Source organism: Antechinus flavipes, chromosome 3, assembly GCF_016432865.1.
Source record: "Antechinus flavipes isolate AdamAnt ecotype Samford, QLD, Australia chromosome 3, AdamAnt_v2, whole genome shotgun sequence".
In the NCBI taxonomy this organism is placed as follows: domain Eukaryota; kingdom Metazoa; phylum Chordata; class Mammalia; order Dasyuromorphia; family Dasyuridae; genus Antechinus; species Antechinus flavipes.
Window position 1 is genome coordinate 465,843,611 of NC_067400.1, and position 16,881 is coordinate 465,860,491.

The following is a 16,881-nucleotide window of genomic DNA, read 5'->3' on the forward strand; positions in this document are numbered from 1 at the left end:
AAATGGTACTGCACTGTTTAGAAAGCTTTTAACTTGAAGGAGGCAAAAGCGTATTTTGCTCTGCTGGCCAATGGCAGGACTACCCATCTTCTCCTTATCTCGCTCCCCTAAAGATCTGAGCTGACCCCTTGCCTGAGGAGAGTAAAAGGAGAGGAGAGGAATGGGACTCGAAATTCAGCAAGCGATGCCCTACCGGGCCACTGTACTGGCCCCTAACAGCTGACCCCGACAGAGCCAGCGGGCGGAGACGTGGATGGAGTGCGCTGGGTGCCGCCCTTCCCGTGCGGTGGGCGCCCGGGGCACTACCCTGCATTCGCTGCTCAGCCGGCGTCGCGCCCGCTGCGCTCCTCCGAGCTGGAGGGCAACGGGACTGGAGTCCGCCCGAGCCGCGTCAGGGAAGAGGCGGGGTGGGGGGTGCGGTTAAAAGGAGCTGCAGGTGGAAAGCTAGAGTCCTGATCTAAACTCCACAGGAAACCCCTGAACTTCCCATACCCAGGGAAAGGCCTACGCTGAAGCTGGGGACACAGCCGCCACAGAGGAAGGTGCCAAGTATTTGCCACTCACCCGGGCGGAGGCAGCGACCTGGGCATCCGACCCCGGGAGCAAGCGCGCGCCCCACGCCTCTTTACATGCTGCCCAGCTGACCCTTCTACCCTCGCTCCCCTTCCCTCAATATTCCCTCCCCGACCGTCCCCTCCATCATTCACGGATCGTCCACACGCCACTAATACAGGTAAGCCTTGCGCCGCCTTCCTCTGCATGTGCTGGTAGCAAAGAGAGAGGTTTGGGGGCTGGGGTTCGGGGTCGGGTAGTGTCAGGAACTGGGAACTTGCACACTCCGGTGGTCCGTCCCTCTCCTTCCGGTTTTTCATTTCTATCCCTACCCTAAAATGAGAAGACCCCAGACTTGCAATAATTAATTCCTCCCTGGGGAGTTACATGCTGGTGGATAGTCCATTCGTGGCTGCTGAAAGTGGAGGAGTAGAGATCCTTCGCACCCTTGGAAACTTGGCAGTCCTGTGGGGCTCTCGTATGGGAGTTATGAGGGAAGGGGTTCGCTAAGTACACAGTTGAAGATGCGCGTTGGATCGGAACTTCCTTGTCATCTGCATCCTCCACCGGGTACATCAGAGCCAATGGCTGTACCAGTAGAATTGAGAGAAAAAACCCAGGGTATTTTCTTACTAAAGTGACCCCCAATGCTTAGACAAGAGGACGTTCGTGGTTTGACTTTTAACCCAGACTTCTTCCTAATTGGCTTGCACAACAGGTTTTATAAACGTATTGTGTATAAGCAAGCAAAGGCATGGTGTCTGGCTTTTCCCCACCCCCAACCCTTTCTTGCTTATCCTGATTGCCCTTCTCTTATATCTGCGTGATCTGAATATTCGTGGGGGAAAGGTAAGAAATCTTTAGAAGATCTTTCAATCAATAGTAACTCCCATATACTTCTAATCACCTTGCCTTCACGGCATGCACCTTCAAAAATTTGTCAACCCCTGAAACCTAGAGTTGTGGACAACAATAATTAAGGATAATTGGTGACACACCTGATTATAAAGAAGGAAATTGAGGAAGGACACTTCCCTGTCCAGCAAAGGAGACCCATCCCAAAGTATCACCATGTGTCATCTAACCTCCCTTCCTGGAAGAGCATAGATGGAGTTGAGGTGAGTGCACGATTGACAAGATATCAACTTGGGAGGTCCAATCTGACCAGAAGAGCCGCCAATCTCACGTAGCCAATGAAGCTTTGGCTCCAAAATTTCTATTGTCCCAGCCTTGTCAGTGTTTACAGATAGAATTCAATTGTCAATTCACTAACAACTGATTTGATCGTGGATTCCAGGTCCACTGCTTTATTTTCCTTAGCTGAATTCATTTTCTAGTAAAAAGTATGTTTCATTGCCCTGATTTTCATCGAATGTAGCCTATGTTCTAGAAGAAAATGTTCTGCCCACATTCCACTTCCCTTAGAATTACTGATCTTTGGGATATGGCTCAAAACTGTTCTTGTAGAGACCTTTGTCTGTTGTTTGGATCAGGCACAATATTTGGGAGTTGTTTCAATTGTGCCAAGAGAAAGACCAAGGAAGCACTCAGAGCTGGAAGGAAAAGGTTAGCCAGTTCCATATTTTAATTGGCAAGTTCAACATTTCTAAACTCTAGTTTACCTTGGTAAGATCTAAAATCACTTTCTCCCTTCTCAATTTACAGCTGAAACATGTTGTGTGTGTGTGTGTGTCTGTGTGTGTGTGTGTGTGTGTGTTTTAAACAACTGCTTTGTTAAAGAAATTAAACTGCATTGCTAGTTTGAAGAGAAGTTTGTTGCATTTGTTTTGAGTATCTTATCTGTTTAAGTAAGGCTAAATTTAGGGGTAGAGGATGATAAGAAAGTGACATATGGGGGCAGACTAAACATTTTCTAGATCCAATGAGATGATATTTGCAAAGTGTTTAGTACAGTGCCTGGTACATAGTAGGCATTTAATAAATGCTTTTTCCTGTTCTATCATTACCCTTTCCAATAAATTCAAAGAGAACAGGGACTATTTTGTTTTTCTTAATAATCCCAGGGCCTACATCAGTTCCTCACACATAGTAGATATTTTATAAATGCTTTGTGAATGGAATTAATTTAGAAGGGAAAAAAAATCTCCATCCTTCTAGTCTCATCTTTATATGTAGAGCATTATGAATTCTGTACAAAATTCTTAGCTCAATTATAATTTCTGAAGTATCATTAAGGTTTTCATTTTCATTGGTTGAATTTGCATATTTCATGAATTTATATTGATTCTTCTAAAGTAATAAAAAAAATCAAATATTGGAATCAGGGCACGAAATGAGTTTTTGTCAAGTTTTCTAGTTCATGAGCTCTAAGTCTTTTAAAAGACTCCCATTACCTCCTCTGGAAGACAGAATTAGATATGCAGAAAGACTTCTCATTTTTTATTTCCAGAGCCATTTCAATGTGATTATACTAAAATATTTGGAAAGGAAACAGATTTGCTTGAATGAATAGAGACTTTGCTAATAAGCCTTAGGGTCAAGATTTAACTTTATGTAAGTCAACAGGAAGAAATTAGAAGATAGTAAAAATTTTATCAGATAGTCTAAAGAACATCTCAAATATCAACCAGTTTTAGGCATATCTCCATGAGAATTCTGAATTTTAGTAAACATAGAAGATCATAAAACTATATTGACATGTATGATTGATATTAGTTACAACAAATAAGGATGCATTAAAGTTTTATTTGTATAAATAAAAAAGATCTTTATAAACTAAAATCCACGAAGCTCAGTTTTTTAGGAGATCAAGAAGAGGACAGAGGTTTTTCTGAATTTCTAGTAAAGGTGATCATCTGAAAAGGGAGAAATTTTGATTTTTAAATTTTGTTTGAAAAAATTTTGCTTGTTTTCAATTAAGTTTCAGCACCCCAAAACTTAATAACTTGGAAGAGGTTCTGGTTTTTGTTTGTTTGTTTTGAATATCAGACTAACCTTACCCATTTCTAAAGCTCTGTATATAAATAAGGGATTGGTTCCAAAAACAGCATAGAAATTAATTCAAAATCTGAGGGCAATTTAATAAGAATTACCATTTCTTTCTTTCTTTCTTTTTTAACAGGTGGCAATAACCCTGAAATTCTGAAATCAGAATAAAGAATTGCATGATGATGCAACTTGGGACTTCTGGGCAATCCACTGGTAGAGAAGATTAAGGGTCCCACTTCTTAAGGATAAAGATCTTGTTCTAATTATCTTCTCCAAAATCACTGTAAGTCCCTTGAACTAAAACTTGTACAAAAAAAAGTTGGGGTAAGGGAAGTTATTTTGTTTTTCCTCCATTTAGCAATGCAGGCATCTACTTTAAGTAAACTGAGAATTAAAAGACCTGTGATTCCCTAACTATTAATTATTCACCAAGTGACCTTGAAGATCTTGAAGAGATCATTTCAAGTCTTTAACTCAGTTTATCTATTTTTAAGGAGAGTCATTAATCAGAACAATAAAGTTTTAACACAAACAGTTCTGCTGAGAATTGAGATAGCTCACAAAGTTTTTTGTGGGGTGTTTTTCTTTTTGGTGTCTTTCACTGTGAAGCTAAAATGTTATTGAGTCTACAAGTCAGTATCATATTATTGTAGAAAGAAGAACTGGAATTAAGATCTCCTTCAGTATCTAATACGGTACTTGGCACATAGTAGCCACTTAATAAATATACCAGTCATCAGTGAACAAACATAAAAATTATACTATTTTGGTAGAATTATGGTATCCAGCTACTTCAAAGCAAGTTAATTTGGAGCAGGGAAAGACAAAGACTATCTCCTCATTCACAAAAATGCCTAAACTTTGACATCATCACTAGAGCCACAGATTTTCTTATTTAGTTGTGTTTAGTACTGTGATTATAGCTTTTGTAATATGGGTGTGATGCTGAATTACTCAAGTTAATTATGCATTTCATATGTTAAAAAAAAATTCTATCAACCTCTTACAAATTCAGATGGCACCATATTTTCTAAAACTGAATTATACCGAAGCTAAGCATTATGCTTTTTTTTCCTAAAGGAGGAAATTTTATATTTTATTCCTAAAATAATCTTCAATTAAATTATACTTTTGTTTAGATAAAGTTAATATTTTAGTTTTTCCTGAAATAACCATAGGGCCCATTGCTTTCTTGAGGAAGAAAAGGAAAGAGGCATTTTGTTTATTGAAATTAGAAAGTACTTAAAAAAATAAAATTCACTTTTGGGAATATATTTTTAAAAAAGCATAGAGAAACCTATAAAGCATGTTTTTATTTTCTATATTCCAAATCTCCTACAATTGCAATATTTACAAAAAAAATCATCTAAATGCATTATCTTTATTTGAGAAAGAATAGAGTAGGCATAGATTTGGAACTTCTTTCATCTATTCTTTCCTCCTGGGGACTTATAATTTGATTACATTATTGGATTGGCACAATGACTTCCAAACATTTTAAAATTACAATATATTAATGCAATTGAAGTAAATTGAAATTTATTTTAAAATCAACCAAAAATTTGAAAATTTCACAGATATCTGGAGACATAGTAGATTATTCCAGGACCATCATTGGGAACCACTACATTCTTTTTAAGGAAGAAAGACAGACATAGACAGACAGACAGACACACACACACACACACACACACACACACACACACACACACAACCTCGATTAGATTTATCTATATAATTTCATCTTTTTTCTTCCCGCTCACTTCCCGCCACAGATCTGAGACTTTATTAGTGTAGATTGGTGGTACAAACTCAAACAGAAATGGCTTATATGTAAGGATCCCTACAGGCTACATATTGACTTAGAAAACCATATATTAACATTTTCTATGTTCTATTGTATCTACATTTTCCCAGTTTACTATTTTCCAGTTTACTGGAAATAATAGTTAACTATTTCCCAGTTTACATTTTCATATAATTCTACTTGCACTCAGGAATGTTGCTGGACCACAATGCACAATGTTTGACACTTCTGGTATAGGAAATTCCTTCTACCAAATAGTTTCATAATCACTTCTAACTTAGTTTAAAGGAGTTGCCCGGGTCACCAAGAGGTTTAGGGACTTTCTTATGGTCATATTGAAAATATGTATCAGAAATACAACTTGAACCCTTTGTTTATCATGCTATTCTGCTAGATTTAAAGTTCTAAAGGATTTTATTGTTGTTTGTCCTCTCTTCTTAAAGATGACCATGATATCAGGGAGGAGATGCCATGACATGCAAGTGAATTGAATTTAAGTGAGGAGGCTGTGCAAGTTCACCTGCCTCACTTTCCCCTCAGAGCCATTTGGGTCTGGTGGCCAGATATAGATCAAGATAATGCTGCATGTATTGGGAGACTTTGACCTTTTTAAGCTATGTTTTTTTAAACAGGTCTCAGTTTGAATAAGACAATGTCCAATTGTCTTAGGAAAAGTTAGATGACATAAAGAAAATATAAAATAAAGCTATATTAATTGATAAAACCACCCTTCTTTTTTAAGAGTTAGGTAAACTTATACATAGAATAAATAAGAAAGAAGTTAAGGAGAGGAAGAGAATATTAAAAAAACTAGATATGATAGATCTCTGGAAAATAGAGATCGAAAAAATAGAAATAGAAAGGAATATAACTTTTTCTCAGCTGTACATGGGACCTTCACAAAAAATGTGCATATTACTGTGACCTCTCATTGATTAACCAACAAAAACTCCCAGGCTAAACCCACTTGGTCCTTGTTTTAGTTCTGATCGCCTCAGAGTGAATGTAAATAGCAAATGCTGTTGTTTTAAGGCAATTATCCTGAAGGTCTCCCGGAATGATTTGTTTTGACTAGATAAAAAAGGCAATTCTAGCCTCAAGGGACCTTAAACTCTTCATGTTCAGTATGTTAGAAAACCAACCAAAGATTTTACAGACTTTTGTTATTAAAAATTTTTTTAAACACTTATTATTAGTCACATATTTGGGCCATTACTTATGGCCCAAAGAATTCATGGAGCAGCTGGTGCTTGGGCCTTGATTTCCTGATCCATGAAATAAGGGAGTTGGAATAGTAATCTGTCAAATTCCTATGAATATGTGTAGGACTTTGTAAGATTCTAGTTTCTAGTGAAAATATAGTAAATTATATAATCTCTTTGTCTTCATTTGAAAGTTTCTCCATAGTCTCTCCGTTACATTTCTGGGATAGCTGTACTCTTAACTAGATCACAGAGAATGACAGATCACTGAGAGATCACCAGATCACTGGTGTTGCAAGGGATAGAGCACTGAGCTTGAAGTAAAAAAGAAATGTATTCAAATATACCCTCAGATACTTATCAATTGTATGATCCTATGCAAGTCATTTAATCTTTGTTTACCTCAGTTTCCTTGCTTGTAAATGAGGGAAAGGGTCACAACTATCTCACCAGTTATTGTGAAAATTAAATGAAATATTCATAAAGTAGGCATTATATTTGTTGTTCAGTTCTATCTGATTCTTTATGACCCAATTTGAGATTTTCTTAGTAAAGATCCTAAAGTAGTTTGCCATTTACTTCTTCAGTTCATTTTACAGTTGAGGAAATGGAGGCCAAAAGGTTTAAATGACTTGCCCAAGGTTACATAAATAGTAGCTGAAGACACATTTGAACTCAGGTCCTTCTAACTTCAGGAAGCTCTATCCATTGCACTATCTAGCTCCCTTAGACATGATGATGATGGTGGTCGTGGTGGTGGTGATGATGATGATGATGATTACAGAGACTAAGTAGGAAGTGTTTATTGACTAACACAGAGAATATATTAATAGAATTAAATTGTCAAGTTACCTAGTAATGATAGTAATTAGATAGAAGGCAATAAATAATTGAAAAGTAAAAATCTTCACTATTTCACAAAATCAATTCAGATTTGTTGAATATCCTTTGTTCTGAAATTGTAATTCATATGTGTTCATCCCAGAATCTCACTAGGTCATCGTTATCAAAGTATACCTCTGATTATAAGTGGAAATTTGGATCAGATCATTTGTTGGCTGGATTAATCATCCTCAGTGACCACAGCATACCAGAGAGACCTTTACCTTTTTAAGCTATGTTTTTAGCAGGTCTCAGTTTGAGTGAGACAATCCCCAAGCAGTGATTAAGACCTAAAAGAAAAATTAGGTGTCATACAAAGGAAATATATAGTAAAATTATAATAATGGGTAACCCCAGCTTATTTAGTTTTTAAATTGACAATTCATAATAATGCCTCCTATGTGTATTCTAAATTATGCAAACGTCTTTAAAAATGTAATATATACACATTAAGTCACTTTTATATACAAAGCTTTCTACTAAGGTCAGATTCCTATGACTCATTTTGCCAAAGAATGGATTCTAGGTTCTTATAGGCTCTGACAAGTACAAACTACTTGGAGGTCTTCCAAAGCTGAAAATACTTAAAGAAAGTCCTGATAACTACCATATACTTATCCTTTAAGAACCAGCTTTGGAGAGGGGCATCACTAGGCATTTTGCTGCCAGGTCATAACCGAAGACCTTTTGTCACAGCAAATGATGAAACAGTCTCCTAAGGAAACATGGCAGGAAGGAAATATCCATAGTTTTTGAAATATTAAATTAACTTTATGCAAAGTAAAGTGCAAGGCTCTAAGAGAAATACAAAGACATGTAAAATGTGATTCCTACCCTCAAAAAGCTCACCATGTTGTACTTTTGTCTCTTAAAGATATGTGTTAATTATGATGTTACCTTTAAACTGCAATAAAGCATTTTTGTCATCTGGAGCTTTCTTATCTAGTTTACTGCTCTCTCTTCTCTCCTTTGCTTCATGGCCATAGGAACTCAGATTTGTTATAAAATGAAACAAAGTAACTCAGAAGTTGTTTCAGTTTCTCCCTGAAGCAGAACCCTTCAAATCATCCCTAATAAGACATCATCCAGCCTGTCCTAGAAGACTTCCAGAGAAAGGGAAATTCATGACCTCTCCAAGCAGCACATTCTGCTTTTCAGCTCAGACTTTCCTTCTACTTTCTTACTTTCCTTCTCTTCTTCTTGCTTTTTTTAATTTCCTTCTCTTTATATCACATATGCTGGGGGCCCATAAAGGAAAATGGAGCACTATTCCTACTGAAGTTTCCCTTTGATTCCCTTACTTCTTTTTTAAGTGGAGAGAGGTTCAAAGGAAGCTGATCTGAGCTTTGACTGGGGAGCCATCTTTCCCTGTCCTCTCCAGATGCTAATGTAGTTCCCTTCAATTTTTCCTTCACATCTTAAAATTCATTAAACTCAATGTATGAGTTTCATGTAGACACCATGATGTGCTTCTCTCTTAAAAGAAAGGCTTCAAATGTTTGGGAGTTGGTTTTTTTGTTTGTTTGTTTTTTGGTGAGTAGGGAGTAGTAGGAAGAGGTATCTCCTTACTGTGATTTCACTAGTATCAGGAACTCCCTAATGAGGAAACTCTATGCACCAGTGCAGACCAACTTTCTAGTAAATTTGAGTCTTTGAGAGCTGCCTAGAGCAATGCAATGTTAAGTGACTTACCCAGGATCATACAGATAGGATGTCAGATGGAAGCACTTGAACCCAGATTTGCCTTTATCCAACCTCTATCTGCTAAGGCTACAGTGCCTCTTAATGGACATATAATATAATGAAATGGAATGTAAAGAAAAATTTAAATTCATAGAGCATCATCAGAAGAATTTTATTCAAATGATGGGTTTGGTTCAGGTAGAAATTCAGACTTATTAAAAGTGTTGCACATTTTCCAAAGGGCAATGAAGCTGAGCTCAGCTAATTGTCCGTGCAATGTCTGCCTAAGATATGTGCTAATGGATAAGCTCTGTAGGTTGTCCATCCAACTGCATACCATAATGTGGACAGCATGTATTTTTAATATACTTTTTTATGTGAATAAGGAGGCCCAATCTTTTGAATGATAAGGGAGCAGAAGACATTCTTGAATTATTTTCTATAGAAAACTGTCACTTTACAACTACAAAACTGTACAACACAAAAGTACAAAGAATATAAGTTCCCTCTTGTACTTATTATTTGTTGACTATTTAAAAATTTTTTCGATTCAGTAAAGCAAAAGGCTGCCTTAAGGGTGTTCCTCCAACATGATGTCTCCCAAGAATATATTAAAATTATACAGAATTCCTTAAAGATGCAATAACAGAGAGTCCTTTGTCCAACTCTCTACTTGTTAGTGTTAAGGCTTAAAACAAGAAAATGTATATTTGCCAAAAAGTGTTTGCCACCATTGTGAATGATTTTCAGCATAATGTCCAAATAGAAGATGTTCTCTATATTTTCCTATTTAGAGGTGATATTTTTCTGCTTGCATCAATTTCTGAAACATTATAGGGCTTCCTAAATGGCACACATAAGTACTCCAAAGAGGATACTTACATTGATTTAAATACATTAAGCCAACTTTGTTTCTAATTGAATTAGAAAATAAGCCTTCATCTTACAAACATCAGAAACCTGTCTGGGTGGTTAAATTCAACAAGTAGTTATTAAATGCCTACTACTTGCTTCATACCAGGGAGATCTGTATCTCCATGGTACAAAGATACAAAGACTAAAATGAAAATAGTCTCTGCTATAAAGGAACTTATATTGAGGAGGAGAATATGGGTAAGGATATAGAAAATACCTTGTATAGCTTGGCTGAAAACATGCCTAAAATGCACTGAACAAGACAGGGCCACAAAAAAGAACCCTATAATCCAAAGCTTTATTACACAGCACTCTCCACATTGACAGTGATCAATACATTTTGCAAAGGTTGCTCTATAAGATGCAGATTTTTTTTTCTGGGGATCATTTTTAAATTTACCCTTTTGGAATTTCCAGAATCTTTTTCTCTCCTTTCAGAAAATTGAATCAACTTTTGAATATCTCTAATCCTGTCTGTCATTTTTTTCACAATTTTTCAATTCAGTCTGCAAGTTTGTTTTTTTTTTCTTCAGTATTTTATGATATTATTTATTTAGGCTTTGTAATTTGGCCTCATTTAATGGAATTTATAGAATCTCTTGCTTTTTCCTAGGACTTGAATTCCCATTTTCTGTCTACCCTTTACAATTTGAAGATCATTTGTTTTAATGAAGAATACAAATGCAAAATTAAAATTGAATAGGTTTTTTCTTTTATGTGACATAATATTACTTGCCTTAAATCATGAACCTTTACCTTCTTTATTCTGCATCTGGTCCCAAGCATAACTCTAGAAAACTTTGTTGTCCTTAGCCTATTCCACAAACCTCATTTCATTCTGGGCTTTAACTTTCATGACACTTCTTAAAAGTTCTATGCTAGAAGGCAGCTAAAAGAATACAGTGAATAGAACACTGACCCTGAAGTCAGTAGGACCTGAGTTCAAATCCAGCCTCAGACACTTAACACTTAATAGCTGTGTGACTCTGGACAAGATATTTAATTCCAATTGACTCACTGCCCCCCCCCCAAAAAAAAGTTATAGTTAGTTCTTTTTTTATTAACCATTGTTAAGGACTCATCTTCCCTATTTAATGTCTTATTTGATATCAGTAATTGTTTGTTTGTGGGTATCTGTTCTCTCTTTTATGTGTTCTGAGATTAGCTTGAGTTGATGATAAACCTCTTATAGACAAGTCTGTCTTTTGCCTCTTTTTGTATTCTCAACACTTAAAAAAATATCTGGTACAGACTAGGGACTTAATTTTTATTGATAGTGTATTGATTGACATGTTTGTTTCTTGCTATACATTCTTAATCAGCTTCACTTATAATTCATATAATATAATTTTTAAAATCCTGGATTTTACTCAAAAGACCTGGATTTGAATCCTGACTCTGCTGCTTATTAATATATTTATGACCTTGGACCAAATATTTAACCACTCTGGACTTCAGTTACCACATATCTAAAATGAAGTAACTAGACTCAGAGCTTCTTTACCATTTTTTCAGTCAGGTAATCCTTTGTTGTGAGTCCTGTCTCAGAATAATATTTTGAATGCACTAAAGAAAATACATAGCATTATAAAAAGATTATGTCTATCTATATATAAATTATATATAATTATCAAAGTTATAAGAAAAAAACACAAAACAAGTTTGAAGACTGCCAAAGAACTCTTGCACTAGATGATTTCTAAAGTCTCTTTCAGATCTCAAATCCTCTAACTAATTATTTTGTATCCTTTGGAGTACTTAGAAGACTAGTTCATTGTAGAATAAGTGACCCATCAAGTCTGATTGACAATACTTTCCTAAAAGATATCCTATCTCCTTACCTGGATGAACAGACATCCTGGCTCCTCCCTTATTTGGACCTTGGTCTCCCCATGTATGCTGTTAGTCTATTACCTAAGCCCCAAGTATTGGTATATAAAAACTCTCCCAAATTTCCTCTCTCTTAGACTCTCTTAGGGACTAGGCTGTCACTTATGATGTAAATAAACTTTATTGTCACTATAAGAGAATCTCTTTGAATTCTTTCAAAACTAGCAATAAACCATGACTCTCACATAAGCACGGTGGAGGGAAGAGTCTTCCCATAATTTGTGTCTATACATTTTTGGCAAAGGGCAAGATTAGGGGTGGGAGAGAATGGAATGTGTGGCATAGAAATTCCTATTTTTCCTAACTTTTGTAAGCCTTCTCCTAGTATAGTAAGTGTTTTAATATCCCCACGCTATAGTTTAAGTGCATGAGAATTATAAACAAATGGTCTGTAATTCTGTGAAGGAAGAGTATGTTTCTAATACCTGTCCCCAAATTCCTAGTATCTATGAGCATGATCTTTTTTTGGGGGGGTTGGGGGGAGGGAAGACAAGGCAAGGGATTGGTGTTAGGGTCCAAGGTCACACAGCTAGTAAATGTGAAGTGTCTGAGCCTGGGTTTGAACTCAGGTTCTCCTGTCTTGATGGCTAGTGTTCTAGCCACTGTGCCATCTAGCTGTCTCTAGAGCATGATCTTTTGTAAAAATAGAAGGGAGGCGTGCCCAAGAAAAGCAACTGAAATGGCAGCCAGCATTGTTTTGCAAAGTCCTGTAATATCTCAGGGCTATGGATAGAGATGTATGCACATTTTAGCCACCCAAGAGAATCTCAGAGGTGGATAGTGACAGGGGAACCAAGAATGTCTGAAGAAATAATAATAGTGTTGCCATCACTGAGATGAGACTATCCAAGAAAACAATTTATGTCCCCGAGAGTCAAAAAGAGGCATACAAAGAAACAAAATGGCTACATATGTGAATAGTAAAAGCAACAATCAAATTGTAACATTAGATTTGGAAGGGAAGTATCATATCCATTACTGTCACTACAGCTTCCCAGAATACACTCTTTTCCTTTGTCACCATTCCTATATATTTAAAAAAAATTGATAGCTATAGTTCAATGCAATTGGTTTCCTTTACATTGCTATGCATATTATGCTATGCATTAAAAGACTGCATGTGGTTTTTCCTTGTAAGCTCTTAGAATGCAGCTTTTCTCTCTATTTTTGTATCTCTAAACCTTAACACAATGCTTGGCACATAGTAAGAGCTTAACAAATCGCTTTTCATTAATTTAAAAGAGGCCAAAATGTACCATAATCATTGCATGCATGTACAAGATGTTCAAGTTGTTAAAAGGAAACTTTTGAAAGTCATAAAATAGATTTTTAATTTTTTAAATAGATGAAGAGATGCTACAAACATGGAATGTATCATGCACTTTCAGATGAGGCTACTATAAGTTTTATTCATTTGTTTTCATGGAATGGGGATAATCTGTAAATTTTTATAATGTAATACCATACCACATCAATAAAACATTTTTTACAAAGAAAATAATGCCCATTGAAGGTGATGGAGAATAAGAAAGAATTAGTGCAACAGATTTCTCAGCATAAGGAAGAACATATTTATAAGGTTAATAAAATGGCAACACAAGCTCTAACATAACTAGCTCCCTTTTCTTCAATTCCTGGTGTCATTCATTGCATCTATCAGGAGTAGCTGCACGAAAAGAAACTGTCCAGAATAACATTTTAAATTAAAACAAAAATTTTAAACAAAAACAAAACATTTTATTTTTGTAGAAGCATATAGTCCTCCTCTCCAGAAGTGCTTTTGATATTTCTAAAATTGGGCTTCCAAATACTATGGCAAATATTTGAAGTGGAAGATTGATCACAAGTTTTGGGTAAACATAAATGGTATGTGTAATATATAATCACTGGCATCCAATTTCTATTTTATTCTTCTAATCTACTGAACACAAAGATTCTATGTAATTCAACTCTGAAGAATGACTTTTTATAAACTATTTTAATGACTAAAAATCATTATATTTTAATCCTTTTGGAAAATCAAACTGATTACATAATACATATTTACACAGTGAATAAAAAAGTGATGGAAATTAATTTGTTCACTAATCTTTCTGGATTAATGCCAAAAAGTCATACAATCTGGTTTTACTTGCATCATACAGTTTTGCTTTTACTTCAGTAAAGATAGCTGAATAGGAACAGTAGTTATCAGTTTTGTTATTAGATAATAAATTTCCTAAAGGATATTCTGTGAACCTCCTGTAATTAAGAGCTTACTGGGAAGGAGGGAGGGAATAAGTATTTTTATAGCATCTACTAGAAGCCAGGTACTATGCTAAGTAGTTTTTTTTTTTTTATCAAATATTTCATTTGCTCTTCACAATAACACTACAAGATACCCATTTTACAGTTGGAGAAACTCAGGCAGAGGTTAGGTAACTTGTCAAGATCACACAACTAGTAAGTGTCTAAGACTAAATTTGAATTCAGTTCTCCTTGATTTCAGACCTAGCAATCTAACCACTGTGCCCCCTAAGGGGCAGCCACAGTATGCTTAAGGAGAAAATAAAGTTATGAAGTCTTTAAATGCTTTTCCAAAAATACTTGTCCAAATTTTGAGTAACATTTGCTTTTTTTTTTTCTCATTAGGAATAAGTCACCAAGAAGATGGATTGGAGTACATTGCATACCTTCATTGGGGGTGTAAATAAACACTCCACCAGCATAGGGAAGGTCTGGATTACTGTCCTCTTCATTTTTAGAGTCATGATTCTTGTTGTAGCTGCTCAAGAAGTGTGGGGAGATGAGCAAGAAGATTTTGTCTGTAATACTCTGCAACCAGGATGCAAAAATGTTTGCTATGACCACTTCTTCCCTGTTTCTCACATCAGACTTTGGGCCCTGCAGCTGATTTTTGTCTCTACTCCAGCACTACTGGTAGCCATGCATGTTACATATAATAGACATGAGAAAGAAAGACAATTTAGGAAAGGAGAGAAAGGGATTGAATACAAGGACTTAGAAGAAATTAAAAAACAGAAGGTTCGAATAGAGGGGTCTTTGTGGTGGACTTACACTAGCAGTATTTTCTTTAGGATTATCTTCGAAGCCTCCTTTATGTATGTGTTTTACTTTCTTTACAATGGCTATAACCTACCCTGGGTGGTGAAATGCAGTATTGATCCTTGTCCCAATATTGTGGACTGCTTTATTTCAAGACCCACTGAAAAATCTGTTTTTACCATTTTCATGATTGCAGCATCTGTGATTTGCATGCTGTTAAATGTGGCTGAATTATGTTACTTACTGATGAAACTGTGTTTCAGAAGGTCCAGAAGAGCACAGGTTCAAAGAAATCACCCCAATCACACCATAAAAGAAAGCAAACAAAATGAAATGAATGAGTTAATTTCAGACAGTGGCCAAAATGCAATCACAGGTTTTCCAAGTTAAAGGATTTTAAATTAAAATAAAATTACTAATGACAAACCTGTAACCTTCACCTACAGCAGTTGGGTACCAATACCAAATATTTACTCTCCCTAGGTTGATTTTTTTAATGGCTACCAATGACATTCATAACAAATAGAGATTTAAAGGAAATTTTTTAGGAGAATTAATCATCTACATTATCAGAAATGTAGTGAAAAATTCTGTAAAAATGGTAAGACTAGATTGACAGTTGTGTACTAAAATATTTTTAAGTCTATTTTGAGTAGACATCTGTCTTACCCTCTCAGGGGGTGTGTTTCCTAAAAAGTTATTAATATTCAACTGCTAGGAGGGAGGATATATTTTGTCTAGAGAATAATACTGTTATTACAAATGTTTGTTTTTTATAGCATTACTTGCCTTAGTTCTGAATTCTTATTCATGTAAAAAGTATTTTTATAATGTTAGGTATTCCATGTTACTTAAGTGTGATGTAGTACACAGCTAAGTCATGAAAATAGCTGCAGTATTCTTATGGGGGGGGGAGTGAAACTGTAATTTTAATAATGACACTGCAGTTATTTAAACTTTTAAATTATAGAAAAATCTGTTTTGTAAATATAGTATGTTACAAGGTTCAATGACAACCATATGACCAATAGTGATACTATCAAATGATGAGGGAAGAGAGGAGAATTCTGGCTCTTGTATGTGTTCTTCAATACACTTGAAGTGCTTTGCTTGTCGTACAATGTGTTTTCACTGCAAAAATGTATCTTTTGGAAGATATACAGAACTATATGAATCTGGGTGCCTTTAAAAAAAAAAAAAAAAGAAAAAACTAGCCTGGAAACTGGATTTCAGCTTGTGAAGAGTTGAAACATGAATGTGATCACCTGAATAAAAGAAAAACTCTATTGCTTAAAACACTGTGGTGCTCTATGGGATCTGTTATCTGAATGCCTAGGAGTCCCATTACTGTGAATATCTGTAGGACTCATAAAGAGTTCTGCCCTGGAACCTGTCAAGTTACTATGGGTGGAATTTCCAATGGGTGGGAGACTTCTGGAGGTTATTGCTGTCCCATTTGGCGTCAGAAGAAGTGATTAAGACAGCTGTTCTTTCACCTCTTCAACCCTAGAAAAATGCACAACTGGGCATTAGTTAATTATCTGAGAATCATGAGACATAGAACTCTCAAAAGGAGCTTAGAGACTATCTTGTCCAAAGTTCTCATTTTACCAATGAGGAGCCTAGGGCTCCTCTGGGATTGCTCTGCATTGATAGTGAGAAGAATGATTAAGTTTCATCAGCTCTTAGATTAACTTTTCCTAAAGGCACATTATTATAGAAGGTTAGAACAAGGGATCTCATGTTCGTCAGTCCTCATACCCAATGTTTTTAGGTAGGCAGAATATTACAGATGAAAAGGAAGGCTAGATTTGGAGGAATAAAGCTCCAAGTTCAGACCTAAGCTCTGCCATCTCCTATAGTGGGCAAGTCATTTTACCTCTCCAGACCTCGGTTTTTTCAACTGTAAAATTAAGAGAGTAGGGTTGGATTAAATTGCTTTTAAAAGACCTTTCA

At 35.9% G+C, this 16,881-nt stretch overlaps 1 protein-coding gene across 2 annotated transcripts; it reads left to right on the forward strand.

Moving 5' to 3' along the window:
* The first annotated feature begins 318 nt into the window (after positions 1 to 318).
* GJB6 (gap junction protein beta 6) lies at positions 319 to 16,221 on the forward strand. Of its 2 annotated transcripts, none has more exons than XM_051986601.1 (3): positions 319 to 733; positions 3,635 to 3,784; positions 14,512 to 16,221. In XM_051986601.1, the coding sequence occupies exon 3, from the start codon at positions 14,530 to 14,532 to the stop codon at positions 15,313 to 15,315; it is 786 nt and encodes a 261-aa protein (XP_051842561.1). In that variant the 5' UTR covers positions 319 to 733; positions 3,635 to 3,784; positions 14,512 to 14,529; the 3' UTR covers positions 15,316 to 16,221. The 2 variants fall into 2 exon arrangements, with proteins under 2 accessions (XP_051842561.1, XP_051842562.1); XM_051986602.1 differs by lacking the exon at positions 319 to 733 and adding an exon at positions 2,160 to 2,178.
* The last annotated feature ends 660 nt before the right edge of the window (positions 16,222 to 16,881 follow it).

What these genes read in the sequence shown, in the direction of transcription:
- GJB6 (XM_051986601.1), top strand. Translation starts at nt 14,530, where the DNA reads ATGGATTGGAGTACATTGCATACCTTCATTGGGGGTGTAAATAAACAC.